A 26,746-nucleotide genomic window follows, 5' to 3' on the forward strand; every position below is an offset into this window, starting at 1 on the left:
GTTGCCCTCTTCTCTCCAACCTTACGCTTCATCAAGGGTAGAACGACAATCCATCTACTTGCTTGAAGAAACAAACAGGCCCCCATTCTGCTTTATATTGCACCGTTTCTCCCTTCAGGCCGCGTTCCACACCGGCCGCTGCTCGCATCACATCTATGCCCGACGGGTTCAGCGTAAATCGTAGGACGATCAACGTCGAGGCTGGGCAGCTTCCGCCGCCGGCAACCAAGCTCATCATCACTCAGATACTCAAGGCCAGTCAGGATCCTCCATACTGGGCGTGGATCATCGTGGGGGCGTTTTACGACAGCCAAGGCCGCACCCTTTGGAGCACAGAGCTGTTTGTCGCACACCTTGACATTCAGTTTGAGTCGGACGAGGATCCAGTCTCCGAGGCGGAGGCAGAGACGGGGACTGCGCCTGAGCCGGAGTCTGGCACCGAGGCTGAAGACGAGGCTGCGCTTGACAACGAATCCGAACCTGAATCACCACCAGGTAAGCCGATCATTTGACTCTGACTCTGAGTCGCCAACACGCCGCTTCTGATCAAGCTAACTCGGTCGTACAAGTTCAATCCCCGGAAGTTCATCGATCTGTGACTCCCGAACTGCGGCCTCCACGCCCCAGCGCGTACGACAACCACCGTATCGACACACACGAGGGCTATAACAGCCACGCCCCCTCCTACCCTCCCTACCTTCATCGCCTCTATCCCCATCTTCACCATTATTTCTCTCCGCACTCGAATCCTCACGGCCATCACAGCCATCACAGCCCTCATTACTACCACCACCACCATCACCACCGTCCTTCTCCGCACTGGTTCACTGCGCTGCCGTTCGTAAACCCTCCAACAGCCTGGGACCCTGCCTTGTCTGGCCCTGTTCCCGGACACTGGCAGGCAACTTTCGACCCTTCAGTTGGACGCTGGGTTCACACCTGGCAGCCTCGGCCGTTGATACCCTTCCGCTAGCCAACCGTTTCGTTCCGCATCCTCTTACACGCTCTCGCCAACCATGTCCGGCGGATGGAACCCGTTGACCGGCCGCGATTCCGGCTCCGGCCGGCCGGCCTTTGCCCCGTACGGAGCCCCTCAAGCGGCCCAGGGCCAAGCATACATTCCCCATGCTGGCGGGCCTGGCTACGCCTATGGTACAGTGCCTCAGCCCAGCGCGTGGCCTAGCATGACTTACGGATACTACCCTTTAGGCGCCGCTCCGGGCGGTCCCCAATATGCCGTGCCCGGCTACCCCCCCTTCCAGGGACCTGCCGCGGGCTTCTACACGCAGCAGAGCTTCTCCTACCAGCCCAACGGCACGGGCAACATGCTGCCCCGCCAGCCCCAGCCGTACCCCAACATCGATCCCACCATGCCGGCCGCGCAGATGACCAACACGACGGGCGGCACGGGCTGCGAGCCGGGCTACAACTACTTCTTCCCCGCGGAGCACACCAAGGCGCACATCTTCAAGACGAACACGCCGCCGTGGCAGCTCCCGCCGACGGCCCAGATCCCCTTCAAGGCGGCGCACATCCCGTGCAACACGACCATGGCGGAGCTGCTCAAGGGCTTCGGGTGCACCAACGCGACGCCCAAGAAGAACCGGTGCTTCGAGGTCGTCAGCGGCGGAGGGGGCAAGTGGTACAAGGGGCTGGAGGTCAACGGCGCGGACAAGGACATGCTCAAGAAGACGATCAAGGACGTCGGATGGGATTCCACGAGGACGGGCAATCCGAACGAGAAGCCCGTGGTGTGTTTGTGGTTTTGCAGGGACTGAGGTGTTGGCATCGCTCCAGGGGCTTTTGGTCTCCCTTTTCTCCTCTCCCTCTGTTGTTTCGCTTTGCTGTCGTTGGCTTCTGATCTCTTTTCTTTTGTCTTGTTCTTTCTTCATTCTCGCCATCATGGTTTGGCTTGAGATGGGGTTTCTCTGGCGTTTTTGTGATTTTAGACCAAGGTATCTTGCTTGACGGGTTATGGATCGGTATTGGGGCGAGGAAAATGGGTTCGGGATGCGATGCGATGTAATTACGGCAAATGCTGCTACAGGGTATACAAAAGGTGCTTTTCTGAAGACGTTGCTTATTTCACACATGACATGTTGGTGATTCTGTGTCAAACATGAAGACGGCGTCGTTGGCATGATTGTGCGTATGCATATGTGATGGTGGAGTTGGTGGAGCAGTAGAGCAGTGACCGAACGGGCGTATATCACGCAAGCAAGAAAAGGGGGGGAGCTGAATAGTTGAATACTAACCCTCAGATTACCCTACAACATAAAACAAGAATACCGTTGCACCCATGGTAGCAGAACGAGTGAAGTGAACACACTACACACTAGGTCTGGGGGTGTTCTTTTACTGACCTTTACTTCCATACATCACCCCTGGTAACATATACTCCGAATCTTTCATACAGTGTAAGTAAACCAAGATAGCAGGCCAAAGGAGATGATGGATCCATCTCGTGAAACTTCTTAAAAGAACTACATAGGGTACGCCAAGTTGCCAGCGAGCAAGAAATTCATGGGATAACAGACAGGTGGAGAAAAAACCTCATTGCCGCCACAGCTCATACGCATTCATTATGCGGAATCAGGATCTACGCACAGAGAACTATGAGTTAAAACCAGGTCTGGATTCTGAGATCAATGGATAGATGTGTAATTCAGGCGGAGGAGTTTTGCTGCATAGCAAGACTTCTTGGATACGTAATCGTCCCGTGTTTTGTGTGATTCTTCCTATGCTTCCTTGGCGAAAATTTGCTCGCTCTCATACACAGATTCTGTATGTATAGTCATCTTATAACCCTTTTTTACCGTGATTACTCTGCAAGCTGGATTCTACAACGGGATTGGAACGCCGAGATCAAGAATTAGAAGCTCCTACGGGTATTCTTGATGCCGAACATTCAAACATCCAGTCATTCATTGTCTGCAATCGAAGCTGAAAGGGTGTGGCTTGTTGCCAAAACTATGCTGGGGGGCGGGTCAATCGAGACTGGGACCTTGCTCTAAGGTTTTCCAAAGACACGGAGAGACAAGATCATAGGTAATATCGTAAGAGTGATTTTGTGGCAGGAATGTGTCATTGCACACCACCGCAGTGAAAGGATGATGTGATCATCACCTCATCCTAGTATCCCAAGATAGATACGCCAGGTGCGAAGCCTCCCATGGCAGCAAGCAGTCCGCAAGGTCTGCCTCCCGACCTCGCAAGTCCTCGAATCTATCCTCGGCCGTCTCTCCAAGAATCTCGGTCAAACGGCCTCACGCGGTCCCTCCTCGATGATTCCATCATCCAAGGGCGTGTATACTCCAACAATCTGGGTGCCCGAACCGTCTGCACGCCCAAGGTCGAGAATCTGGATGCCTAAAGACTATGTTCAATAGCTCACCACCTCGGCAGTTTCAAAACGCAAGACAGCGTGATTTCGAGTGATCAAGACTGGATCTTATTGCCCCCCCTTTGCTGGAGGAGCTCCTCGAGCGCCCCTAGCCCAGCAAGCCCCGTGGGGTAAAGAAAGAGCTGACATGCTCCTTGATCACGATGCAGGTGTTGCTCCATCTGGGCGTTGGAGTCGTACCATGCTCTCAACCGTATCCTTGACCGTATCCTGGTGTCGTTGGTGAGCTTTGATAGCAGGCATCAGCATTATCACGACTGCCACTGGTCGAAGCTGGGCCTCCGGGCGGGTCTCTACTTCAAGCCCCAGATAGGACAAGGATAGGACGTGGAGCCGCATGGCGTCGAAAGAGGGCGGTCCAGCATGAAGGCACTTAGATAGGGGCGTGGCGTGTGGCGAGTAAGGCCAATAGCGCATGTTAGTCAGATGTCGAGCACAGAGCGAGCAGCAGAGCACTTCTCCAATCTCCACGAACTTCCCCAGACAGCATCGGACCATCGTGAAGCTTCTTCTTCTTCAAAGAAAAGCGTGGAAAGACTAGATGAGGGTCAAACAAACAGGTTTACATCATCGTGATCACGCTGGGGAGCCACCACCAGCCGCCATATTCAATCGATGTCTGAAAGCATGTACGGAGAGGCCGAAATGCTGGCTTGTCCGCGACGAGATAATTAGCAGCAGTGCCAAGATGCCAAGTCTGCTGAGAAGAAAGACGGTCAGCTGGTAAAGGGTTGCCAATGCCCGAGGTATTGCAGACGGTTCACCTGGAAACGGCGGCAGAAGACCGTTGTCACGAGCCACGCGCGGAAGCCCTGCCGACGGAGTCTCCAAGCTCCTCACTCTTGCAGATTCAGATCGTAGATACAATCTGCCAAACAGACTGCAACAATGTCTCATGCTCCTCAGCTGGGCTTTTTGGGATGAGATCTACAACACTGGACAGCAGTGCTGGGTTCGTGTTTGATGTCGTGCGTGCGAGAGAGTATTACAGAGATCCATCTGGACGGAGGGTTGCATGTGGAGAAACCGGTGGAAAGAGTACCCAATTCCCCAGTAAACGTTATATGCAAGTCTAACGGAGGACTTCAGGGTCGAACGAGCTCACGTACGAGTAAGTACATGCATCTGTGGCTTCAGCTGCTGGTGTTGTCCGCATGTCTGCATGTTCTTCTCATAGCACAACGCCAAAGCCTCGCTCGTGATATACTTGCAGTCAGCTGCTGGCTTGTTTGCCGACTTTCCACTGTTGGTTGGCGCACTTCGAATATGGCTTGTGATAAGAAGCAGAGAGCGGTCGAACAGTCCGACTTCCGCTCACTTGTCCGAGGTCCTGCAGCAATGCAGCTGCCGTCCATGATGGTGCTCCTTCACACTCTTGCAAGCATGCTTGCCAAGCAGGGTCGAGATACTCATGAGCTCTTCCATGCTCCTCTACCCCCCTTGGCAAGCATCTGGCAGCAGCGCTAGCCAGAGCAAGCACCCCGGACGTTCGGAGTTTGATGATGGTCCCAGTCTCTTCCCTTTCGGCGACGACGATCAGGCAGCAGAATTAATTTTGTGGGAGCATCTCCACTTGACTGGTTTAGCAAGACTGAAGGTAAGGTATGGATCAGCCATTGTCAGCTCGTTGGTGAGGATTTCTGTAGGCCGAACTCTGGCAGCTTAATCTCGACACGAGGCGGCCTAAATCGTAATCGTCGTCCATCAAAAGCGAAGATGGACTACCAACAGCTGTAGCTCGTTATCCGTAGACAGGTGGTTGACATGAGACTGTTGGTGATGGTACGGTCGTGGCTTGTCTGTCGGTGTCGGTCTCGCCACACTAGGCAGTTGACCATTCTGCAAGAATGCCGGCCGAGAACCGCTAGCATGGCAAGGCGAGGAGGAGAGTCCGTGTTTGGACCTGGAGGCGCTCAGCCATGGCACGCTTGCACGCTCTTCTCCGAACTAGCCACCACGCTTTGGCCACGAGCTGGGATCTGGCGCGCGGGACGAGGGTCGCAAGTGGATGCTAGCGGCATCGCATGCCGACGCGACCCCCAAATGCGTCCAGTGAGCATCTCGGGAATTCTGTTGCCTGGCATCTCGCTAGCAGAATGCTGATCCTGGGCCTGGGCAACTGATTCAGCGACCCGGTTCTGCATACATCTTGTGTGACTTCTGCTTACCGGTGTGCGCATGTACCTGTGCCTGTGCTTTCGGCCCTTGATACGAAGAGTGAAAGTATTACATCCATCGGCTCGAGAGGGCGTCTTTTTGGACCGACTTTGCCTGCGAACTGTTGCTGTGCTAGAACTCGTAAAAGCATCGCATCCCATGATGTTCGTGCTCCTACAGTAGTGGGCGCCGGATCCGTCAGTATAGGAGCGTGGCGTCGTGAGCGCTAAAAGAACGTTTGCCGCGAAGGCGAAAAGAAGAAGAAAAAGAACAAGGACATGCGTATTCGCCCTAGTGGCTGAGTTCTCGGCCGATTTTTTCGACGCTTCCGTCTGGAGGCGCATGCATCCGGCACATGGGAATGAGGAGGAGGAAGAAGAAGAAGAGGAGGAGGTTTAGTTGAGTTGGAGACGGTGGGGATGTGCAGAATCTTGGAGTCCAATTGCGCTAACAGGCGCTAGCGCGAGGCACCTTGGCAGACGCGCATCTGGCACTGCAAACAAAGTACTGCGCACTGCTACTTGTTTAGAACCCCAATCAAAGGCCGAAACCGGCTGTGTCTTTGGTCAATATTGAGAGCCGTATCACTGGAATAGGGTGACCGTCTTTGCATTGACGGCATTCAAATCGAACAACAGTGTATTATCGTACAGGAGTAGCCAAGAATACCGACTTGAAAATACTCGCCAGACTGGCTTCTGCACAGACAATTCGATTGCAGGGCTGCCCTGCAACATCAGCTTGCGGGAGTTGCTCCCACCTACGTCAGGGAGACGCCCGGCGCATCTTGTAGGGATCTAGCGGCCAATTACAGCGCTGTCCAGGGGGGCGACGCCAGGGCCCGCCAGTGGCCAAAACAGCGGCTTGTAGTTCCCACTCTCGAACCTCGCCGAGCTAAGACTCAATTGACTGCACATGGCTCTTGATCGCTTCTCCCCAATTTTCAACCGCCAGCACGAGGGCAATAATGGGGGCTTTTCTTTTGCCCATGGGGAACTGGAGACGCTCCTCTCTGGTCCGGGGTGCGGGGAGACCCCCTGTCATGCCTGGAGATGCTTCCCGGTTTGGCGAATGAGTCTCAGTCATGCTTTGATCCGGAGACGGACATCAAGCCTCTTCTCGAGGCACGAGGATGAGTGAGACATTGTCGCCCAGCCCAGCTCAGCACGGACAAAGACACTCGCGGCGTTGATTACTAGCGATGATCTGCAGCCATTGGCCCAACTGTCGTGCGTTGGGCTGCGTGAAACAGGCACCGGTTCGTCGCATATGCTTTCGGCTGGCTGCTTGTCAGATAGATGGGAGCCAGCATCAGGAAGAAATTTCAACCTCCTTGGCAGAGACTGGATGGCGCTACCGCGGGACAAGTGCATATGGACAGACGCATGAATCGTACGCAATGCGCTAGCAACGGCTCTCCCTTTCTCACAGCCTTCAGACTTCAGCTCTTTGTGTCTTGCCTCGACGAGCTTTTCTGCTCCACGCCACCATCACGATGCCATGCGACTACCACTAGCATCTCCCTCAGCCAAGGGTGGGCCGGACAAGGATAGGCCGAAATCCTGGCTTGGGCCTCGTCCTCGAACTGGTTTGCTTGTGCGGCTAGTGCGAGTATGTACTATGCTCACACCTTACCTCCAGCAATTGGTCTCGGCGTCCTCAGATCGCGGGGAGCAACAGTTTCCAGCTGGGGAAGCCCAATGTTAGCCGCAACGAGCTGCCAGCCATTGTTCTCCGCCCCCAGCTTTTGCCCTTCTTCCCCAGCTCGTCTCAACCGACTATATTATACCCTCCTTGTCCCCGTCCTTCTGTCTCTCTTCTCATCTCCATCTCCTCATCACTCCCAACTTCTTCAGCTCGAGAGCAGGATCACTCTCTTGTCTCCTTTCGTCTATACCGGTCGAGCCTGCAAGAGCAAGTTTTGCGGACTGATCCGCTCCCTGTCTCACAATGACGGAAGTATAGTCAGTCAACCCCTTTTTCGAAGCACCTTATTCCTCTTGTCAACCCTTTTTCACTAACAGGTTCTGATTACAGCACCCACACCGAGTCCAAGAGTGCCCACGAGGCATCCATGGAAAAGGGAGTCACATACCACGATGAACAAGAACACAGCGAGAACCTCCAGGCGAGAATTCGCAACCCGCTCAAGGGAATCCCCCGCGAACAGCTCATGAGCGATGTCGAGTCCTTTGCTCAGCGCAACGGCCTCGAGGAGCACACTCTTCTTCTCAAGAAGGGCGCGCTTATTGCCCAGAACCCTGCCGACCCGCAGTCCATCGACGGCGACGAGAAGCTCACTGCCCATGAACTAAACGTTCTCGAGCGTGAGGTCACCCACAAGTGGCACATGCCCTCAAGACTCTTCCTCACCATCGCAACTTGCTCCATCGGTGCCGCCGTCCAGGGCTGGGACCAGACTGGTAGCAACGGTGCCACCATCTTCTGGCCCGACGTCTATGGCATTGGTGACCAGAGCATCACTCGCAACGCCATTCTCGTCGGTCTCATCAATGCTGCTCCTTACATCGGTAGCGCGTGAGTGCCATCATCTCTCCATACCCTGGGAAGCAACCCAACTGACCAGCTCATAGTTTCATCGGCTGCTGGCTTTCCGATCCCATCAACAACCACTTCGGTCGACGTGGTGTCATCTTCTTCGCTGCTCACTTCTGCATCTGGCCTGTCATCGGTTCTGCTTTCTGCCACACTTGGGAACAACAGCTTGCCTGTCGATTGCTCATGGGTATTGGTATGGGTGCCAAGGCTTCAACGGTGCCCATCTATGCTGCTGAGAACGCTCCTGCCTCCATCCGAGGTGCTTTGGTCATGTCATGGCGTATGTTCTTCATCTCTGATTATCAAAAGCCGCTTCGCTAACAGCCTTGCAGAAATGTGGACTGCTTTTGGTATCCTGCTGGGAAGCGCTTTCAACCTGGCCGTCTACCACGTCAAGGACATCAACTGGCGTCTGATGCTTGGCGCTCCTTTCCTCCCCGCCATTCCTCTGCTCTGCCTCATCTACCTCTGCCCCGAGTCCCCTCGTTGGTACATGAAGAAGGGCCGCTACGCCGATGCCTGGAAGTCTCTTCTCGTTCTCCGCAACGATCCCATCCAGGTCGCCCGAGACATCTACTACATCTCTGCCCAGCTGGAGATTGAGAAGGAGCTCGTTGGCAAGACCAACTACGTCACCCGATTCACTCAGCTCTTCACCGTCCCCCGAATCCGACGTGCCAACCTGGCTGCTTTCACCGTCATGATTGCCCAGCAGATGTGCGGTATCAACATCATCGCCTTCTACTCCACCACCGTCTTTGTCAATGCCGGCTTCACCCAGTTCCGAGCCCTGATTGGTTCTTTCGGCTTCGGTCTCGTCAACTGGCTCTTTGCTTTCCCTGCTTTCTGGACCATTGATACTGTAGGTTTCAAAAGTTACTATATGCATACTGCGGATCGTAAAAATCTAACAATCACCAGTTCGGTCGCCGAAGCCTGCTTCTCTTCACCTTCCCCCAGATGTTCTGGACCCTCCTGGCTGCTGGTCTCTGCACTCTGATCTCTTCAGAGCACACCGAGCTCAAGACCGGCCTCGTCAGTCTCTTTGTCTTCCTTTTCGGGGGTGAGTAAAAATCAAAAGCAACCCCTTCTGTAACATAAACCCATGACTAACTCACAATTTCCAGCCTTCTACTCCCCCGGTGAAGGTCCCGTCCCATTCACCTACAGCGCCGAGGTGTACCCCCTGTCCCACCGCGAGACGGGCATGGGCTTCGCCGTCGCCACGTGCCTGTTCTGGGCCGCCGTGCTCGGCACCTCGTTCCCCTTCCTGCTGGAGCGTCTCGACACCGTCGGCGCCTTTGGCCTGTACGCCGGCTTCAACGTCGTCGCCTTCATCATGATCTTCCTCTGGGTCCCCGAGACGATGCAGCGCACCCTCGAGGAGCTCGACTACGTCTTCGCCGTCCCCGTCCGCACCTTTATGAAGTACCAGCTCACCGTCGCCCTGCCCTGGTGGTTCAAGAAGTACGTCTTCTTCCAGTGGAGCGCGACCAAGCGGCCCCTGTACCAGTTCGACGAGGTCCCTTCTGATCTCCGCCGCGTGTCGATCCACCACGCGCCCGCGGCGTCGTCGTCGGATGATGAGAGCAAGCGCGCCATGTAATGGGCATTGGGAGAGGTTACAACGAAACGATGGTTTTTTTTTTTTTTTTTTAATAAATTTGGTGTGTTTTTGGCGGGTTGTTAAGGGGGGGTAAATATGGGATATGAGCATAGGTATTTGGTGTACCACGCAAATGGGTCGCGTGGTCCTGGGAATTGATACCCTTAACCCTCATGGTTATGACATTACATGAGGTGGTCTTGAAAAATACAAGAGAATTCCTATTCTACGAACGTGTTGCCTACTGGTGAATTGCCTCTGAGTGATGCCTTGTATTAGACTATTCAATGTTATCAACCAAGTATCCGATACCTCTGTGAAATTGCAGGGTTCCAACTTGCAGGCGAGAGCTTTGTCCAGCACTGCATTCGCTTGCTAACCGAGGCTGGGCAAAACGGACATTGAACCAAATGCCTCATGTGGTATATGATAAGGTACTTCGTATGAACGACCAAGAAGCGGAAGAATTGGCATGATCTGATATGATCTGGTGTCTTTGAGCAAAGGAAAATAAACCCCCGTTGCTTTATATGAAGATGTACGGACGATTCCATACGGCATACGAATGTGTCCATCAACCCGCCACCGACTCGCTACCCTCCTAATCGTTACACTGAAAAACACGCGTATCGTGCAAACAGACGTGGAGACTCTCCTCATCACACGCAGATCTTTCGATGCATGTGATACTGTGCTTTCAGTCAAGTCTCAACTTTAGGCACTTACAAACAACCATCCGGCTGACACGTACGATAAGTTTTAGTTCAAATCCTTGCCGACCAAATATCTCGCTTGACATCATCACATACAAAACCTAAACAGTGTATACACAACAACAGCGGTGCAAATGACTGACTGCATCGCGTAAAGCTCAGACGAAACCAGCCATTTTAGCTGCGGGAGCTAACATGTACGGACTTCGGGCTCTCCCGCGGCTCAACTCCGTCGGCGTAACCAGCCTCGGTTCCACAGAACCAACGAATCGATCTCGGCCAGACGAGCCCGATGATGAACGAGCCAAGTCCATCATATCATCGACGTTTCTTTTTTCACTTTACCATGTCTCATATGCTTCTCCTGCATCTCCTCTTCACGAGGAGTCAAGAGCGAGACAGTTCCGCAAAAGACCTGATTTACACTCCTCCAGGCGAGGTCTGGCGGAACGGGATTGCATTTCCAGGCTCGAGAGTTTGTTGCCCCTCAAGAGACATCTGACCAACCGACATCTCCGGATCTGTTATTAGGCGATTATCGTCAGCATCTTGTTTCGTTTCCCAGTGCCACAACCGCCCACGGAAGCTGTCACCACGCCCACATTCCGACTAGTTGAAAGGCCACACTCTTGGATAGCCAAAGAAAACACAACGCCAATGGCTGGAGACGGGCTGGAAGACGCCGTCGGGCAGCTTGCTGGGCTGGATGTCGAAAAGGCCGAGCTTGCTGGGCTGGATGTCGAAAAGGCCGAGCTTGCAAGCACGACAGACACGTCGCTGGATGTGCCCATAAGCCGCAACAAACTCGACCGGAATCGCTTCTCTATCACCGGCGCGGCGGATCTATCGCTTGACGACGTCGAGGCTGTCCATGTTCAGCTTCGGGGGCTCGCAATCTCAGTCGACACATCACCGTCATGGCTGGACCCCTCGACCTATCCCGCACTGTTCTCGTCTGGTTTCAAGTCAAAGCCGTGCATCAAGACTCTCTTGCGTTCGGTTGATGCAGACCTGAAGCCCGGAACTCTGACGGCCATCATCGGAGGCAGCGGCTCGGGCAAGACGACGTTGCTCAACAACCTCGCCGAGAGGGTTGTGAGCTCGAGACTCAGCCAACAAGGCCTGGCGACATTCAACGGAAAAGTTGGCGTCAACAGCGTTCGACATGCTTATGTGATGCAGCAGGACATTCTACTCTCGACTCTGACTGTCCGGGAGACTCTAAGGTATTCGGCTGATCTTCGACTGCCGCCATCTGTCGGTGCTGAGGATCGTGAAAGAATCGTCGAAGAAGTCATCCTCGAATTGGGCCTCAAGGAATGCGCCAATACCCGCATAGGAAACAGCCAACATCGAGGCTGCTCGGGAGGCGAGAAGAGACGCGTGAGCATTGGTGTCCAGCTATTGGCAAATCCGTCCGTCCTGTTTCTCGACGAGCCCACCACTGGCCTGGACGCGACAAGTGCATATCAACTCGTGCGGACCTTGAAGGCCTTGGCGCAGAAAGGGAGAACGGTCATTACCACAATTCACCAGCCTCGGTCAGAGATATGGGACCTCTTCGACAACCTCATCGTCTTGTCCAGGGGTAGTCCCGTCTTCTCGGGCTCCGCCTCCGACTGCCTCCCATGGTTCCAACATCTCGGCCATTCACTGCCCCCGTTTGTCAACCCAGCAGAGTTTGTCATCGATGTTGCCGCCGTGGACAACCGCACCCCTGAGCTGGAGGCAGAGACATCAGCTCGCCTCGAAAGCCTCAAGGCTGCATGGAAGATAGAGAGCGAAAGCCGATTCCCGCCTTTGGAGGGCACTGCCGAGGTGAGGACGCGGAATAAGCATACACAGGCGGCAACCCACGCCGGGTTCTTCCGCCAGGTACGAATCCTGACGGATCGAACGCTCAAAGTCACGTATCGGGATCCCCTCGGCATGACCGCGTCCCTTTTGGAGGCCGTCCTCATGGGAGTTGTCATAGGTTATCTCTTCTTCGACCTCGGCCGCGACCAAGCTGGTATCCGGTCTCGCGAGGGCCTCCTATATACTGCAACCGGGCTCCAGGGCTACTTGATCCTCATGTTCGAAACATACCGATTGACCATTGACATGCCGACGTTTGACCGCGAGTCTTCGGAGCATTGCGTCGATGCTGTGCCCTACATCTTGTCACGGCGATTGGCCCGTCTCATCACGGAGGACTTCCCCGTCCCTTTCCTATTCTCCCTCATTTTGTACTTTATGGCCGGATTTGATCATGATGCCGCCAAATTCTTCACCTTCTTCAGCATTGGCTTTGTCAATCACTTTGCCTGTATCATGTGTGCATTTACATGCGTGGTGGCAGTGCGGCATTTTCCCGGGGCCAGTCTGATTGCCAATTTTGCTTTCACGCTGCAGAGTATTGCGTGCGGTATCTTCATTCAGGTTGATACAATCCCGGTCTATGTGCGATGGTTGAAATGGGTGACCTGGTCGGTAAGTTGACTACTCTTCCTCCACTCTCCCGTGAGAGGTCAAAGTCTAGGGCTGTTTGGACCGTAATGAGCTGACCATGGTGCACGACAGTTCTACACCTTTGGAGCGTATTGTGGAAACGAATTCCAAGGCAGCTTCTACGACTGCCCTGAGCCAGGGGGCCCATCAGATCCAGCCTGTCTCCAGTATACTGGAGAATACATCATGTCGTCCCTCGGGTTCCCCAAGAACTGGGTTGCTCGTCCCATCGTCTGCCTCGCGTCGTTTGTCATCTTCTTCTTCATTTTGTCTGCTTTTGGATTGCAGTATATCAAGGTGGAAATGACCATTGCCCGGGCGCGAGTCTCAGACACGGACTTGTCAGCCGGAAAGGAGAAGATGACTGCGCGGTCGATTGCAGAGGTTCGCACCATTGATGTTGAGCTGGAGAACTTTTCCTTGGATCTCGATAAAAGAAAGGTCAATGGAAAGAAGTTGCCACAGAAGACCATTGTCCAGCCCATAAACGTCAATTTCCAGGCCGGCACGTTGAATATCATCATGGGCCCGTCGGGAAGCGGCAAAACGTCCCTTCTCAACTCGATGGCACTTCGGCTTCGCAGCTCCATTGGCACCCACTACCGTCCATCTGGCAAAATGTCTTTCAACGGAGCAGTTCCATCTGCCTCGGTTGTCCGATCAGTCTGCTCCTATGTCTGCCAGGATGACGACGCTCTTTTGCCTTCGTTGACGGTTCGAGAGACGTTGCAGTTTTCCGCCGCCCTGCGTCTGCCTTCCTTCATGAGCAAGGAAGAAAAGCATCGTCGTGCAGAGGAGATCCTCATGAAGATGGGGCTGAAAGACTGCGCGGATAATCTGATTGGCAATGACTTGGTGAAGGGTATCTCGGGAGGAGAAAAGCGGCGAGTCTCCATTGCTGTGCAGGTCCTCACCGACCCTCGCATACTTCTCCTGGACGAGCCAACGTCTGGATTGGATGCTTTCACCGCGAATTCCATCATGGAAGTCCTTCAAGGCCTCGCAAACGAGGGCAGGACGCTCATACTGACGATCCACCAACCTCGATCAGACTTGTTCAAACACTTTGGCAACGTATTACTCCTTGCCCGTGGCGGTGCCCCAGCATATGCCGGTCCCGCCAAGGAGATGCTCAACTATTTCAGCAAGCAGGGGTATCAATGCCCACAACACTCGAACCCCGCCGACTTTGCCCTGGATATGATTACTGTAGATTTGCAGCGAGACGATAGAGAGGCGGAGAGCAGAGAGAGAGTTGAGAAACTCATAGACGAGTGGAGAAGATATTCTTCAAGAGGAGAGGCGGAGCAATTGTGGAAGAGGGAGGATGTGTCGAGGCTACCCGGGATAACCGAAACCGACGAATTGGATGAAAAGAAGGCATCGAACGAAGACGCGAACGATGTAGCAGCCAACGAGGACGAGGCCCTGGCAAAGATTCAGCCGGCTGCCTCCCGAAAATCCTTCAACAAGGCCAACCTTTCATCGCCGGCAGAACTCGGTGCACTTGTCCACAGTCCAGCCTCCATTGGCACTGCCGTGCCTCTGCTTCTGCATCGCGCCATCATCAACACGCGCCGGCAGCCGCAGCTCATCATGGCTCGCACGATGCAAGTCGTCGGACTGGCCATCATCTTCGCCCTCTTCTTTGCGCCACTGCATCATGACTACTACTCGGTCCAGAACTGGATGGGTTTCATACAGGAAATCGGTGCCTTTTACTTTGTCGGCATGCTGCAGAATGTCGCGATCTATCCCAGCGAGCGAGACGTTTTCTATCGCGAGGACGACGACGGCGTGTATAGCGTCGATGCGTTCTTGCTTTCGTACACAATCCTCGAGGTTCCCTTCGAGATCCTCAGCTGCCTGCTCTTCGGCATCTTGATGTGTATCGCCATCGGCCTCCCCAGGACGGCAACGATGTACTTTGTCTCCGTCTTTGGCTGCTTCGGCATTGTGTCTTGCGGCGAGAGTCTGGGAATCATGTTCAACACCCTCGTCAACCACACCGGCTTCGCCGTCAACATCATGGGCATGTTCCTCTCGATTGCCAACGCCATGGCCGGTGTCTTGTCCATAGACGCCCCCGAGGCCTTCAAGGCCCTCAACTACCTCTCGCCCATCCGATATGCGACGCGCTCAATCGCCCCCTATGCCCTGCGAGACGAGCGGTTCTACTGCAAGCCGGGGCAGCAGCTTGCCAACGGCACCTGTCCAATCGAGACGGGCAAGCAGGTCCTCCAGCTGTATGACTTTGACGACGATCCGGTGGTGAACGTGGCAGCTTTGGCAGGGTGCTTGGTGGTATACCGGCTGCTGGCTTGGCTTCTGTTGAGGCTGGCCAGGGCAAGATGGGGCGGGCATAAGAAGTAGAAGGAAAATGCGTTTTCTTGAGATTCGTTTCATTGCAAGCTTATAGAAAACAGATCGCTCAGATTGCTCTGGAGTTTATGAAATAAAGATTATTTCTGGTAGACATCTGATCTTCCCAGTCATTTGCCCGTGCCTCCTGCCTATCGTACGGAGCTGCCCCCCAATCGATAGATAGACGGAGGCCCTTCTTTAATCCGGCAACGAACGCGGGATCTATTAGCTACTGTACATCTTGTCGCCCGCGATCCCCTCAGTATCACCAACACACAAGCCGTGCCGTTGACATCGATCGTGACACCTACGTCGACCCTCAATGCTGCCATCACTCGGCGTACATTCCGACATCCCATGTGCCTTCAGCCACGATCTCCTCGACAAATCACATCGTTACATTGTCGCGCTACCGGTTGACGTCATGTCCACTGAAACAAGCATCAGCGAATGATGATCCGGTGCCGCCTCCCTTGCGCCAGTGGTCAGGCTTTTCAATTTGGGACTGCAACCAGTTCTTGAAGAAGGAAAATCTCCCAACGCAGCTTGTACAGATCCTGCCAGATACATCTTTATCTGCCTGGCTTCTCAGTTTGAACATTCCGTGTTATTACTACTTGGCTACCAAGGACCTCCTCAGCAGCATCTACCATCAACAATGCAAACATGTATGTACAATGCCAGTATGCCGAAAACGAAACCAAAAAGTATAAAAACGCCAGAAAGCCCGCCTGCTTGCACTGAATGAAGAACGACCTCTACCTTGATCTCTAGTCGCCATGCTCAAATATCCTTTCAACTCTTAACGTCAACGCCTCGGTAAAATCACGAATTCGTGTGTCGCGTATCGCTCAAAAGGTCCTCTTCTCGGTGATGGGCTCGCCAAAGGGCTTGCCGACAACAAAACCGTCGCCGGGGGCCTCCAGATCGAACACCTTGCGGCCTCGGAGCCACGTCTCCATGACTCGACCGGTGAAGTTGTGGCCTTGCCAGGGAGAGCAGCGGTTCTTCCAGCGCATGTCGCCCTGGGTAAAAGTCCAGACGTGTGAATCGTCGAAGACGCAAATGTCCGCGTCCATGCCAACCTTGAGAGCGCCCTTGCGGTGAGAGAGACCGACCTGCGCGGCGGTCGCTTGGCAGCAGAGGCGGACCATGTCAACAATGGTCGGGACCTTGGATGTCGCGGAGCGCTGCTTGGCAGCTGTGTGGAGGATGGGCAAGCCGAGACCGACGGACGAGATACCGCCCCAGGCAGCGAAGAAGTCACCACGGGCCACCGTCCTGGTGGGTGCCTCTTCCTTTGGGTCTTTCAGGTCGAGGCCCGAATCCTTATGAAGGATGGCAGGTCTCTCAAGATGGTCGGGAAGCAGCTTTAGCTGGGGAGTGCAGGGTGAGTGGTCAGAGACGACGGTTCGAATGCACGAGTCTTCGGCAACCAGCTCTTCCCAAAGGCCGTCCCGGTTGTTGGCCTCGCGGATCGGAGGACAGCACTTGTGTCTCGTGTCTCCCTTTTCGATTTCTTCAGCCGTCAGCCCTAGGTAATGGAAGCAAGTTTCGGCCGTGATATTGACTCCCCTCTGGCGTGCAGCCTTCAGGATCGGGATCGCTTGCGTTGCCGACAGGTGAACAATGTGGAGGTGCAGTGACGGAGCGATATGGGCATGCGCCAGGATCTCTTCAATGGCATACGTCTCGAAAGAAGGCGGTCGCGACTCGAGAAACGTGCTGTAGGCGGTCAATTCGCCCTTGGGTGCGGCAGGGGGATCCGAGGTCTGGACGGCATCACCAACGGAATCGGTGATGGGAGGAATCATCTCGGCATGGAACATTAAGGTGGTTGGCTCGTCCTTGAGCGTCTCCATGGCCAGTGCCACGTCCTTAGCGGACACGGCAGGAAACTCTTCGACGCCGGACTCGATGAGGAAGCCCTTGAATCCTCGGACGCCCGCCTCTACGAGGGGCTTCAACTGGTCTGCGTTGCCAGGAATGACGCCGCCGTAAAAGCCCACGTCTACCCAGCATTGGCCGTGGCTGGCCCTGAGCTTCTCCTCGAACCCTTCGAGGGTAGTCGTTGGTGGGATGGCATTGAGCGGCATGTCGATGACTGTGGTGACGCCGCCGCTCGCCGCCGCCCGAGTCCCGGTCCAGAAACCTTCCCACTCCGTCCGGCCAGGCTCGTTCAGGTGGACGTGAGCATCCACGAGACCGGGCAGCAACAGCTTGGGAGAGTGGTCTACATAGGTAGCGCTCGGGGGGAAGGCCGAGGCGGGAAGGATCTCAGGGACCACAGAGACGATTTTGCCGAGCTCGGGGGATATGCATATGGTCGCCGGACAGAGCACGAGGGAGTTGTCGGGAAGCGTGAGGACAGCGCGGGTCGACACGAGGACGGTGAGCGGTCCGACGTTGGAGGTGTGCGTGACGGTCATGGCGACAGCTGCGGCTCTCTTGTGCTTGCGTGAGGTGGTGGGTTACAAAGGATGGGCCCTGAGAGCGGGAGCTGGCTACTTTCAAGCCGCCTTTCACGATGAGCGAGAGTCACGCAAAGCTTTGCAGACTACAGACGAGGATGGGCAGAGGGGTGGAAACGGAAAGGGAGGGAAACAGAAGGAGAAGGGGTTAAAGAGGCAGGCGATACAAGCCGCATCGTCGGCCGGAGCCGATGACGCCCTCCTAACAGTCTAAGCCGTCTGGTGGATAGTGGCTGGAACGCCTTATCGTGGGATGCCGTGATACGGGGCAGACGGGTAGATAAGGAGGGGCCGGAGGAGTTCTTGCACGCGTATTCCACGATCTTCTGCCATTTTCGCCCTGTCGCCGCGGCTCTCCCTCTGGGCCTCGCACCCCATCGACCCGCAAAGTCTACTGTCCTAATTCTGTTTCATGCTAGCACCAAATGCCTTGTCCTTCAAGTGCTGTGAGAACAAATTTTCACACTTCGGGGAGGCAAAAAAGATTCTTCTCAAAGAATTTTTTTCGGGAAATTCGAGGGGATTCGCGAAGGCCGGAGATCGCTAACAAAGGGAAAGAGAAAAGGGTAAAATTGGAAAATCTCCACCCTTATCGGGCACGTCCGATGGGCCAGAGCGAGAACAAAGATGCGATGGCCCGGCAGCGAGTGGCAGGAGGCAGTCGGACGCAGCCAATCAGGATTCAATCGAGTAACAGTTACTCGACCAAAGGGAACAGCTGAACGAACTTCGGCGGTGTCTGAATGTTGACGATAAGCGAGAGGCTAGCCAACTAGTCTCCGGACCGGCGTTATCAGCCATTATCAGTGGGCGGAATCCAGGGTCCAACCGTTGACACGCGCCACAAGTCATCTGACCCAAAATGTGGCTGAGCCCGGTCGTCGTATCTGCCAAGTTGATTGGTCGTTCTGCGGCATGCTGTATGCTGACTAATGAGGTCACGCGTGGCCCTTGCAATCACCGCATGCCTGGGCGTCGAATGGACCAGCCCAGTTATTACCTAATACAGCGAGAGAAAGAGGGGGCGCACGTGCGAGTGACCCAGCACCTCATGGGCCTAAGGTACAGTAAGTTTAGACGCAACAAACACTCCGGTTTCCCACATGCTCTGCGGAGCTTCACGCCGGCGATCTTCCAGCTCATTCGCTGCCTCTCCGGATTGCTTTTGGGGCTTAGTTGAGATGGTTCTGCGGGGCGAACGGCCGGCCAGTGGCGCTGCACTGCCGCGCGCGCGCTGAGGACGGAGCACGCTGGAATACATACGAAGCGAAACAGCGAAGCAGTCTTGCCTTTATCGAGGCCATGAAATCCAGCCAAGGCGACGAGATCGCCTGCTCAAGCTGACCATGAGTACGAGTACTGCCATGCAACGAAACCTGGTTGAATTTGGGTACCTCAGCTCTCAGTCGAGCCTCAGTCCTGAAGGGGGGGGGAGCAAGGAAAGACATCGCCTGTGAGAGCCTGGTCTGGATCTCCCTCGCGCGGATAAAGCAGCAAATCGGGACCGACTTCCCTTCCCGCGGCCTGCTGCATATCACCGTACGAATAGCACCATCCCAATTGGCCGTTCCCCGCATGGAGAAGGAAACCAAAGGCATACTGGGTCACAGATTGAACTTGAGTCGTTCCAGCCCAACCTTTGCCACCATGGTATGCAATGACCGTCGTCTACGCAGGTCTCCATATCTGGCCGGAGAGCATCCCGACTCGCGCTGCTATGCTACAACGGGTGCATGAGGGAATGATATACCGGCAGCACGACGCTTTCTATTGGCCCTTCTTGGGGCTCGAGGTGGTAGTCGGCCAGATAGAGATGTCGAATTTGGGGCCAACACGCGCTCACGGCCGTTGTCGGTAATACCAGCCGTCTCCGCGCAGGCATCTAGGAACTCAGATTTGGCTTAACCGAGTGAGATGCTATTGAACAGCTGTGCTTCCCGGCTTGGACCACGGCAAGAGGCCAAAGGCCAATGACAGGCATTCACGTTTCGTGCAGATGTGCGTGCTGTTCTCGCTCGACGATGGGCTGGAACAGTCGATGATGATATGCCAGCATGAGCAAGGTGCCTCATATGGCAACACGTGGTGCCATCATGCATAGAGGCATCTTCGACATGTTTGTCTACCTGATGTCGACCTGACTTATCGCGCCATGTGCTTTCCTTCGCTTCGAGAGAATGCGTGCAGTCACGGTGCGGCATACATACGAACTACCAACATTGGCTTGCCAGGTAGTAGGTAGTAGTCCAAGAAGTGGGAATGTCTTGGGCTTAACCCGGTTTTATCTATGCAAAGCAGCAACAGGGATGTCCTCGTCCTTCCGGTCGGATCCTCCTTTGTGCCGCAACATATCTACAGAGACACCACGACGTCAACTTATCGAGGTCCAGGCTCATCACCAGACTATACAGCGCTGTTACAATCTGCTTGTTGCTCTGTTGCCCGGAGCCATTGTACCGCTACCAGAGTCTCGACTGGCTTTGGAGGCTCAGCTCGACAACGCAGGATGGTACTGGTTTCTTCTTCGACGTAGTTAGTACAAAGCCTCTAGTTGCACTACCTGCTCATCTACTTCAGCCCTGGATTCTCGCCCAGCAAGATCCTCCCCTCCCCTACGCTCATACTAAAGTACCTCATGAGAACCAGCAGTATCAGCCCAGGCGCTTAGAGCGGTGAGTTCGACGTTGCTACGATTTGCGTGAGCCAACATGCGTATACAGGGCGCTAACTGATGGCCAGCTCTGGTTCTCACGGGTTGCCTTACCAGGGTTATGCCAGTCATAGTGTCATTGTCTCGGATGCCTCGAGACGTACGGTCGACAAATCACTACACATCTCTCTCGCATTGCTGGGTGACATTGAGTCCTCCCTTGCTTCTAACCGACCCTCATGCTTTGATTGCCCGGCATGACTGCCTAGGTTGCGTGCCGGCAACGTCAAGTGCGGACATGCAGATCAGCAGCTGGTGGCCTCTCGGAAGAGGGGACTCTGCGGATGCGGTGACCATGGCGAGACACGGGGACATTTACTCGACTTCTTGGACTATCCGTTCCGTGGCTGGGAGCTATTTCAGCTCTCCCAGCTCTTTCTCACACCTCCTGTCCCCATCTTTCTGACATTCCAGAGCTAAGGGCGAGATGGGGGAGGGGGAAAAGGTAAAGGGGAGCTAGACTTTGCTTTTTCCTCACTGCTCTAGACCATCGAGACGCTCCACGCAAGTCAGCTAAGGTAGCCACAAGATAGCCGCCTCTCCCCGATGGCTGCTAGCTCAACACCGGGTGCCCTCAGATTGGCCATGACCGACTTGGTGTGTCATGCAGGTCTGTGATGAGTCCGCTGGACTGTATGGATACGCGCCGTTGAAGAAGAGAAGGAGGGGTTGGGTGACAACGCAAGCGTGCTTGTCTGTCTGATATCCCAGAGGATGATCGGCAAAAGGCAGTAATCTTTATCCAAGGAGGGGGAAGTCGATGACACCAGATCGAGGAGGTCACCCGTTGAGGTAACAACGATTGACTGGATGCCCCCCATTCGACAGCAGTCAAGCGCCTTGGAGTTGTCTATATAAGACGAAGGGGCTCCCGTTGTCCTCGACCATTTCCTCCCCATCATTCCTCATTCTCTTCCACCTCTTCTTTCATACTCTTCAGCGCCCTCTTCTCTACCACCTACCTCTGTCTCTTCAACGTCTTCGGCCAACTTTTGCGCCACTCCATCCAGGAAGGCCTCAACTCGCGTCAGCACCGCAGCAGACAAAGCTCCATCACCATCACCACCTCGGAACACCTCAGCAACCAACCATGGCTCCCAGTCCCAATACTCAGATGCACATCGTCTCCGAGAGCGAGACGGAAACCATCTTTCAGAGCCCGCTTCACGGCCAGCTCCAAGGCACATTCTACACCCCCGCGATGCCCCCGCCCTCCATGTCCATGACCTCGTACGTCTCCCCCGGCGCCGGGACCTCTTCCGCTGCCGCTGCCGCCGCCGGCCAGCCTCACAACAACTATGCCATCGGGGCGCCGGTCATGTGGGTCGAGACCGGTGCCCCCGACGCCGCCCACTTCCCCTACATGATTGCCCACACGGGCGAGCGCTACGACATTGCCCACTACACCGACTGCAAGGCCGACTCGGGGGTCGATCAGATAAACGGCGTCATGATGATATGCGATGCCGGCACCACGGACGACGACGACCTCCAGTCGCCCCGCGGCAAGTACCTCTACCAGAGCTGCAAGAAGCTGGGCTCGGGCGCGCAGATCAACGGCCTCGAGGTCGTCTACCACGGCGGCTCCAAGACGGTCCCGACGCTACCCGGCATGCCGGGCCGCTGGGACAAGATGGACATGCTGAACGCCGAGGGCAAGGAGATTAAGGGGGTGCCCAAGAACCAGATCAATGGGGGCAGGGTGCGGCTGATGAAGAGGTCGGAGATGGGGTCCATGGTTGGCTAATGTTCCCCTGATATGCCCCCCCTCAAAGAAGGGTTTCTGTCGATATTATTAGTCATTTGGGATAGCGTTTTTGGAAGATATCATATAGAAGCATGTAGATTTGTCAATTGAGCATTTGCAAGGGTTGCTTCGAATGCAGCTTGAGTCCGTGTACCCTCCACCGGGATAGCAAGCAGACCCAACGAGACGAACATCAACCCCAGATATCATCGGTCCAAGATATGAAGACATTCGGGCATCCACACGCCCTGTAAGCTGTTAGACGAGAACACCACTAGATATGTGTACTATATGAGATACCACATGGCAGATGCATACTACCTTCGTACATACAGATACACAACACGCCTCCAATCACCACATCCCACGTCCTGGTCTCTCTCCACTCCCTTGCTTGTAGCCAGCAGGAGGACGAAGCAAAACGAGCAGCTAAGCGAATGGCACCTTGGTGAAAGAGACAATTCGTCCATCATCATCATCATCCCCGACGGACATTTCAACAAGAAACGCAAGCAAGAAACGATGGACAGCTGGCTTCCGATGAAAGATGCATCATGAGTAGGCGGGTCAATGTAGATGTTTGTTGGTTCATTCCCGCCACATCCTTCCCCTTCGTTTGACGGGGCCAACATGCGATATCAAGGCTGTACCACGTCAACTCTGCACAACGTACCCACCTGGTAAAGACCACTGACTGCATGTATTCAATGTTCCTTCGCATCAGTTGGTGTCACAAAGGGCATTTATTGGTACCGTCTTTGTAATTTTTATGATTTTTTTTTTATTTCAAATCAAATAGCTGACCTGATGCCCTTCTATCTGCATGCTTTAAACGTACCCTATAAGTGGTGTTGATTGATTCCAAGATGCCGTGACTCTTTGTTCTTTCACAAGTTTCAGCACAGGGCGCAGAGAGACAAGAAAAAGAAAAAGCAAAATGAAGCCCCCTCTTCTCCCACCCAGAACAACATTTTTGCCCCCCTTAACCCTTTCTTTTTTCATAATTTTCAGTACTCCCCTACACTTGTTGAACCCTTTTTATTGCCCAAGAGTGGAATAATCGTACAAACGCCAGATATGCAGATCGCCTCCTCCCTGCGTAACCCGCCTGTCAATCGTGTAGTGTGTGGTGTGTGGCCGAAATGCGTTGTAATACGCAGCTGTGATGCAGTTCCTCACTTTTGACGCTGAATCGTCTTGTGAGCCATCTCAATGAGACCGTCCTTGGCCTCGCTGTCGGGGAAGTCGGCAATGGCAGCAATGGCCTTCTCGGAGTAGTCGTAAGCAAGCGCTCTGGTCTGCTCGACTCCGTCGCTCTGGAGAACCAACTGGCGGGCCTGTAACGCTGTCAGTCAACCCCATCAAAGGTCTGGAACATGCGCAGCATGTCATGCAAAAACAAACTCACCCTCAAAACGTCACCCTCTTGGGAAAACTTGCGCCCAACGAGAGCGCCCAGCTCCGGCGTCTGCTTCCAGGCAAACAGCAGCGGCGCCGTGGCCAGTCCCAGCTCCAGATCGGCTCCTGCGGGCTTGCCCAGGTCCTGTCCGCTCCGCGTGTAGTCCAGCATGTCGTCCACCAGCTGGAACGCCAGGCCCAGGTTCCGGCCGTACGAGTAGGCGGCCTCGACCGTGTGCTGGTCGGCGTTGCCAAGGAGGGCCGCGGCCCGGCACGACTTGGAGATGAGGCTGGCCGTCTTGAGGTACGTCTTCTGCAGGTAGTAGCTCAGCGTCTCCTCGGACCACTTGGGGCTGCGCTCGTCGCGCTCCGTGTTCTTGAGCTGCATGAACTCGCCCTCGACCAGGTTGGCAATGACCGTGGCCAGCAGCTCGACCACCTCGGCATTGCGCAGCCGCGCCAGGGCGACAGACGCCCTGCCCAGGAGGAAATCGCCCGCCAGGACGGCCATCTTGTTGCCAAACTCGAGGTTGGCCGACGGCGCCCCTCGCCTCGACACGGAGTGGTCAATGACGTCGTCGTGCAGCAGAGATGCCGTGTGGATCAGCTCTGTGATTTCGGCCAGCCGCCTCTGGCTCGGGAGGATGTCGAGGTTCGCGTTCGCCGCGTCGGCCAGCTCGGCCTCATACGACGTCGAGCTCGCCATGGGGTTGACGTCGCTGAGGATCTGCATGGGCGATATTGACGAGTCGATGCCCCGGGCCGTCTCGGGCGACGCGTGGCGCGGGCTCTTGGGACACAGATGGGTGGCCCGCGACATGAGCAGCACGATGAGCGGCCGCACATGCTTGCCCTCGGCCTGCGTGTAGTACTTGGCGACGCGGTCGAGGGCCGGGTGGCCGGAGCCCAGCAGCTTGCGGATGTTGCCCGTCAGGAACTTCATCTCCTTGGCCACGGCGCGCAGCGGATCAATCGTCATGGTGTCCTTGGCCGCCCGCTTGGCGACGTTGCCCACCATGTTGGTGGCCACCTGGACGGCGGCCGCCCACGCCGAGCCGCGGTTCGAGCTCGAGTGCAGCCCGGCCTGCTGGAAGCCCAGCGCCGAGATGGAGACGGCGGCAGAGCTCGAGCTCGCCATCACGGGCCGGTGGCAGACATGGCACGTCGACGTCGCCGCTCCCATTCGGCCGCGGAGAGCCGCCGGAGCTCCCGCACGGAGCCTCATCTGCGCAGACGGGGGGGGGGGGGGGGTTTNGGGGGGGGGGGGGGGGGGGGTTTGCGGCAAGTCCAGGCGACAGACACACGCGGGATCACGGACCGGGTCTTTCGCAGTCGTCTGGGCAGCTGGCTGCGATCGAGGACGTTGGTTCAAAGCGCCGCAAAGTCGCGCAGTTTCGCCGTCAGCTTTTTCGTTTTCGTGGTTGGAGTCGCAAAATCCCAGGCGGCCGAAACTTTTGCAGCGCAACTTTGGCGGGACCTCGACAAGGCCGACAGAGGCGAGGGGCAATCCGGGACCGAACCGCAGCTGCTCATTGGCTGGCCCCTGCTGTGGCGGGCGTTCAGCACGGCGCGCCCTGGAGCACAGGGGTCGCAGGCCCTGTAGCGCTGCTGCACAACAGCACAGCTCGGCCGCTTGTGGCGGTACCCTGTAGGTGCTTGAACGCCCGCCATCCGGGCTTAGCGTGCTAGGCGATGAGGTCAGTACATGTAACCTGGGTCGGCAACCAGAAACTGGCATCCAATCCGAATGATTTGCTTGGAGGAAATGCCCCGCACCAACCATAGCTGCAGTTGTGCTTCGATAGCTGCTTGATTGGTTACGATGAATGTGACACCAGACGGCAGAGGGACCGAATGCTGACGCAAAAGTAAACACATGCTTCATCTTGCAACAGCCTCGTCACAGCAACATCAGACTCCCACTCGCCATGGTTCTACTAACAATGACGCCGTCCATTGTGGACGCGCTGAAGCTGCTCGACGGCCTGCGCGGAACCGACGACGGCAACGACGCCGCCAGCGAGCGGCAGCCCAATGCCGAATCATCAGCCTCGTCACCAGAGCCAGCAGTTGGCAATGCCATCTCCCACAGCGACATAATCAGTCTCTCCAAGAAGCTCAAGGCTTCGCAATCGCCAACACCGAAATACAGCCTGGAACAGCTGCTCCAGGGCTCCCGCGTCTACATCCCACCTCCTCCGCCAAAACCCGAGCCAGTCGGTGCCCAACATCTCATGCGATGAATCTGAATCCCCCATTGCTAACAAGAAATTCCATGTACACCGAACAGTCCGAAGAATACAAAGCCCTCATGGCCCGTCTCCGCCGCGAAGAAGACGCCCGCTCCTACGAGCGCATGATCAACCCGCCCCCTCCGCTCGAGACTTTCCAGCACCGCTTCGCCGGGGCCAACCGGCCCTCGAAGGCGGAAGACCTCGGCGACGACGAGGTGACGGTCAACGACATCCACCGCCAGGTGATGCTCATCATCAACTTCCTCGTCAGCATCGCCGGCGTGGCGGTGACGCTGTGGATCGCCGGCCGGTGGTGGAGCCTGTCGTCCCGGATCTTCTTGTCTCTTGGGGGGAGCATCGTGGTTGCCGTTGCGGAGGTCGCAGTCTATTCGAGCTACATGTGGAGGTTGGGCGATGCGAAGAGCAAGCAGGGCGCGGCCAAGGAGATCAAAGAGGTTGTCCAGACGTGGATCGTGGGACGAGAGGACGACGACGGGGGGGATGAGAAGGGCGTTTTGATAGAGAGCAAGGAGGAGGGGGAGGGGCAGGTAAGGAGGAGGATGCCGGCGAAACCGGATGATCCAGAGCTGTAGCATACTTTGCGTTTTTTCCATTCATATTTGCAAGCGTTGTCTATCAATATCTCGTACATCTCATTACTGTTGCATACAGCACATGTCCCAATGGCAGTACGAAGTAATCAAGACGCCATCACATCATCCGTCTCATACACATCTCATCTGGAAGTCACAAGGCATTAATTGAATCACATCAGAGCCTAGTAAACGGACTTTCCTCTACAATGTTAAATCTGCCTCGTTCACATCATGTATGCGGTTCAAACAAATGGCCCTGTGTAAGTGGCTGAAAGCGCATGCATGTGACACCGCGTAA

The 26,746-nt window shown here is 55.4% G+C and overlaps 9 protein-coding genes across 9 annotated transcripts; 7 read left to right on the top strand and 2 right to left on the bottom strand.

The window, feature by feature from the left end:
• Nucleotides 1-155: 155 nt before the first annotated feature.
• CCMA1212_000637 (uncharacterized protein) lies at nt 156-512 on the top strand (the record flags this gene model as incomplete). Its single annotated transcript, XM_073698098.1, has 1 exon — nt 156-512. One exon carries the CDS (start codon nt 156-158, stop codon nt 510-512), a length of 357 nt encoding a protein of 118 aa, XP_073563708.1.
• Nucleotides 513-1,016: 504 nt separating this feature from the next.
• Nucleotides 1,017-1,778, top strand: CCMA1212_000638 (uncharacterized protein; the record flags this gene model as incomplete). Its single annotated transcript, XM_073698099.1, has 1 exon — nt 1,017-1,778. The coding sequence occupies one exon, from the start codon at nt 1,017-1,019 to the stop codon at nt 1,776-1,778; it is 762 nt and encodes a 253-aa protein (XP_073563513.1).
• Nucleotides 1,779-3,172: 1,394 nt separating this feature from the next.
• Nucleotides 3,173-3,373, top strand: CCMA1212_000639 (uncharacterized protein; the record flags this gene model as incomplete). The annotated part of the gene is made up of 1 exon (XM_073698100.1): nt 3,173-3,373. One exon carries the CDS (start codon nt 3,173-3,175, stop codon nt 3,371-3,373), a length of 201 nt encoding a protein of 66 aa, XP_073563522.1.
• A 4,137-nt stretch (nt 3,374-7,510) lies between these two features.
• Nucleotides 7,511-9,725, top strand: CCMA1212_000640 (Putative polyol transporter 2; the record flags this gene model as incomplete). The annotated part of the gene is made up of 6 exons (XM_073698101.1): nt 7,511-7,524; nt 7,598-8,098; nt 8,155-8,399; nt 8,452-8,981; nt 9,041-9,182; nt 9,247-9,725. The coding sequence occupies 6 exons, from the start codon at nt 7,511-7,513 to the stop codon at nt 9,723-9,725; spliced, it is 1,911 nt and encodes a 636-aa protein (XP_073562894.1).
• A 1,370-nt stretch (nt 9,726-11,095) lies between these two features.
• CCMA1212_000641 (putative ABC transporter ATP-binding protein/permease) lies at nt 11,096-15,301 on the top strand (the record flags this gene model as incomplete). The annotated part of the gene is made up of 2 exons (XM_073698102.1): nt 11,096-12,910; nt 13,001-15,301. 2 exons carry the CDS (start codon nt 11,096-11,098, stop codon nt 15,299-15,301), a joined length of 4,116 nt encoding a protein of 1,371 aa, XP_073562895.1.
• Nucleotides 15,302-16,143: 842 nt separating this feature from the next.
• Nucleotides 16,144-17,721, bottom strand: CCMA1212_000642 (Allantoinase; the record flags this gene model as incomplete). The annotated part of the gene is made up of 1 exon (XM_073698103.1): nt 16,144-17,721. The coding sequence occupies one exon, from the start codon at nt 17,719-17,721 to the stop codon at nt 16,144-16,146; it is 1,578 nt and encodes a 525-aa protein (XP_073563572.1).
• A 3,842-nt stretch (nt 17,722-21,563) lies between these two features.
• Nucleotides 21,564-22,220, top strand: CCMA1212_000643 (uncharacterized protein; the record flags this gene model as incomplete). The annotated part of the gene is made up of 1 exon (XM_073698104.1): nt 21,564-22,220. The coding sequence occupies one exon, from the start codon at nt 21,564-21,566 to the stop codon at nt 22,218-22,220; it is 657 nt and encodes a 218-aa protein (XP_073563573.1).
• Nucleotides 22,221-23,395: 1,175 nt separating this feature from the next.
• CCMA1212_000644 (putative hexaprenyl pyrophosphate synthase) lies at nt 23,396-24,843 on the bottom strand (the record flags this gene model as incomplete). The annotated part of the gene is made up of 2 exons (XM_073698105.1): nt 23,396-23,557; nt 23,629-24,843. The coding sequence occupies 2 exons, from the start codon at nt 24,841-24,843 to the stop codon at nt 23,396-23,398; spliced, it is 1,377 nt and encodes a 458-aa protein (XP_073563570.1).
• Nucleotides 24,844-25,546: 703 nt separating this feature from the next.
• Nucleotides 25,547-26,445, top strand: CCMA1212_000645 (uncharacterized protein; the record flags this gene model as incomplete). The annotated part of the gene is made up of 2 exons (XM_073698106.1): nt 25,547-25,834; nt 25,909-26,445. 2 exons carry the CDS (start codon nt 25,547-25,549, stop codon nt 26,443-26,445), a joined length of 825 nt encoding a protein of 274 aa, XP_073563571.1.
• Between the last annotated feature and the right edge of the window lie 301 nt (nt 26,446-26,746).

Source organism: Trichoderma ghanense (genome assembly GCF_004382785.1).
Source record: "Trichoderma ghanense strain CCMA-1212 chromosome Unknown scaffold_0, whole genome shotgun sequence".
Classification (NCBI taxonomy): Eukaryota; Fungi; Ascomycota; class Sordariomycetes; order Hypocreales; family Hypocreaceae; genus Trichoderma; species Trichoderma ghanense.